This window comes from Manacus vitellinus, unplaced genomic scaffold (assembly GCF_001715985.3).
Source record: "Manacus vitellinus isolate BGI_N305 unplaced genomic scaffold, ASM171598v3 scaffold_86_pilon, whole genome shotgun sequence".
Lineage (NCBI taxonomy): Eukaryota > Metazoa > Chordata > Aves > Passeriformes > Pipridae > Manacus > Manacus vitellinus.
In genome coordinates, this window is record NW_021940851.1 from 1,808,284 (window position 1) to 1,810,222 (window position 1,939).

Sequence of the window (1,939 nt, forward strand, 5' to 3'; positions counted from 1 at the left end):
CTGGGTCTGTTCTGTAATTTAACACACAATTTGACAGCCCAGTGAGCCTGGGAGGAGCAGGAGGATGTTGAGCCCGAGTTACTGAGCACAACAAGTCAGGACAGGCTCAGACCTGGCAGCAAAGCCCGGCTCTGCCAGGCGTGTCCGTGTGTCTGTGTGTCCACACACGTGTTGTAACCAGCAAGTGGGATTGAAAGGGGACCCTCCCTCAGCACTCTCAGGGATGGGGGGGATTGTTGGGGTGTCCTGGGCTTGGACTGGATGGTCCTTTTGGGTCCCCTCCAACTTAGGATGTTCTGTGATTCCCTGGCTGTCTTCGTGAGGTGCCACAATGATCCTTAACAGTGAATCCTAACAGAACAAAGATTTTTCAGACTTGCTTCAGCAGCTACAAGTGTCTGGGAAGCACTTCAAACCTCTTCTTTTAGTGGAGGATAATCTACCTGCCACGTTTACCAGGATTTGCAATTATAGTCACAGAATTGCAGAATATTCTCGAGCTGGAAGGGACCCACAAGGATCATCGAGTCCGACTCTTTAAGTGAACAACGACCCCAAAAATGAGGGGGAATCAGAACAGACCTTTGCTTTCAGAACTGAATATTGTGTCAGAAAAAAACGTGAGAATTTATGTCCAGGAGCTGGGATTAGGTTAAGTCACAGAACAACCCCTACAGAAAATGTGTGTGGAAAACAATCTGCAACGAACACGGGACGGTCACGGGGAAGGGGGAAGTCAAAGAGCCCCTTGCAGAGAAGTTATGAATGCTGATACACCAGAAAAAAAAATTACAATATTCTAGCAATCCCCATTTCCCTTGGTGAAATTAGATACAAAAAGTGAAACAGTGAACTGTGTCATTGCTCCATGGGATGTGGAACTGTCTGTGTTGGGTAATAAGATGTTACAAGTCTGCGAGGCAGAACAACCTGTGCTATTCTCAGCAGAAGAACTCGGGGCACAACAGCAGCAGCAGCAGCAGCTCCCTGCCTGGCTTTGGAGCAGTGGGAGCTGCCGAGTTCCCTCCCAGCTCCGAGCCGTGCGGGGGCTCCGAGACAATCAGTGATTCTCAGCATTCCCTCCTCGCAGCTGACGCTTCCCCAACGTGCCACGTTCCCGAGTTCTCACGGAGAGATGATGAGATAGAAGGTGCCCAACACCTCCCTCACGTTCCTAGGGCAGCAGTGCCCATCATTACACTTTCCACAGCCGCTTCCCCTCCGGTGCTGGCAGCTGACAACCTTGGCACGTTGCCACTGGCACCACCAGCCACCCGTGCTCGGTGGCCAACATCCTCCTCCGGTGCAAAATGAGCCCGGTGAGAGCACATCCTGCCTGCTCTCACCTCTGTGGGCAGCAGTGCCAGCTGCCACAGCTCCTGGCAGCCCGGGCAGCGCTCCCGGGGCATGTGGGACTGGCACAGATGGAGGAGCAGTGTCCCCTCGGTGTCACCACGTTGTCACCGCTCACACCGGGCACGTTTCACACCCAGGGGTGGCTTTGCTGGCCCTGCACCCACACACCCCCACCCCATCATCCCCCTGCTCCCAGTGCCACGTTGTCTCTTACCTGGGTTCCAGCACAAGGATCCGTCAGCGGCTCCTCCGGCGAATTCCAGCGATCTGTGCACCGGCTGGGAGCATTTCCATGGCAATGCTGTTGTTTGTCTGGTGCTTTGTGTGTGCCAGGCGCCGTGGGAAGAGGGAACAAGACAAAGCCCACACGATTTACAGATCGATGACCTGTGGTGCAGCCTATGGTGGGACCTCTGCAGTCATTCCAAAGGTGTGTGGGAGTTCACATGTGTACATGGGAAACGTGGAAAGCTGTTGGAGAGTGTCCAGAGGAGGGACACAGGGATGGGGAAGGGTCTGGAGGAGCAGCTGAGGGCACTTGGCTGGTGCAGCTGGAGCAGAGGAGCCCCAGGGCAGAGCTCAG

The 1,939-nt window shown here is 54.5% G+C and overlaps 1 protein-coding gene across 1 annotated transcript in view; it reads right to left on the reverse strand.

Moving 5' to 3' along the window:
- The window catches only part of MRPS6 (mitochondrial ribosomal protein S6), a 68,882-nt gene that overhangs the window by 64,092 nt on the left and 2,851 nt on the right, over window positions 1-1,939 (reverse strand). Inside the window, exon 2 of the mRNA XM_029964949.1 lies at window positions 1,571-1,769. Coding sequence (XP_029820809.1) covers window positions 1,571-1,769 — 199 coding nt within the window. The remainder of the gene's footprint in view (window positions 1-1,570; window positions 1,770-1,939) is intronic.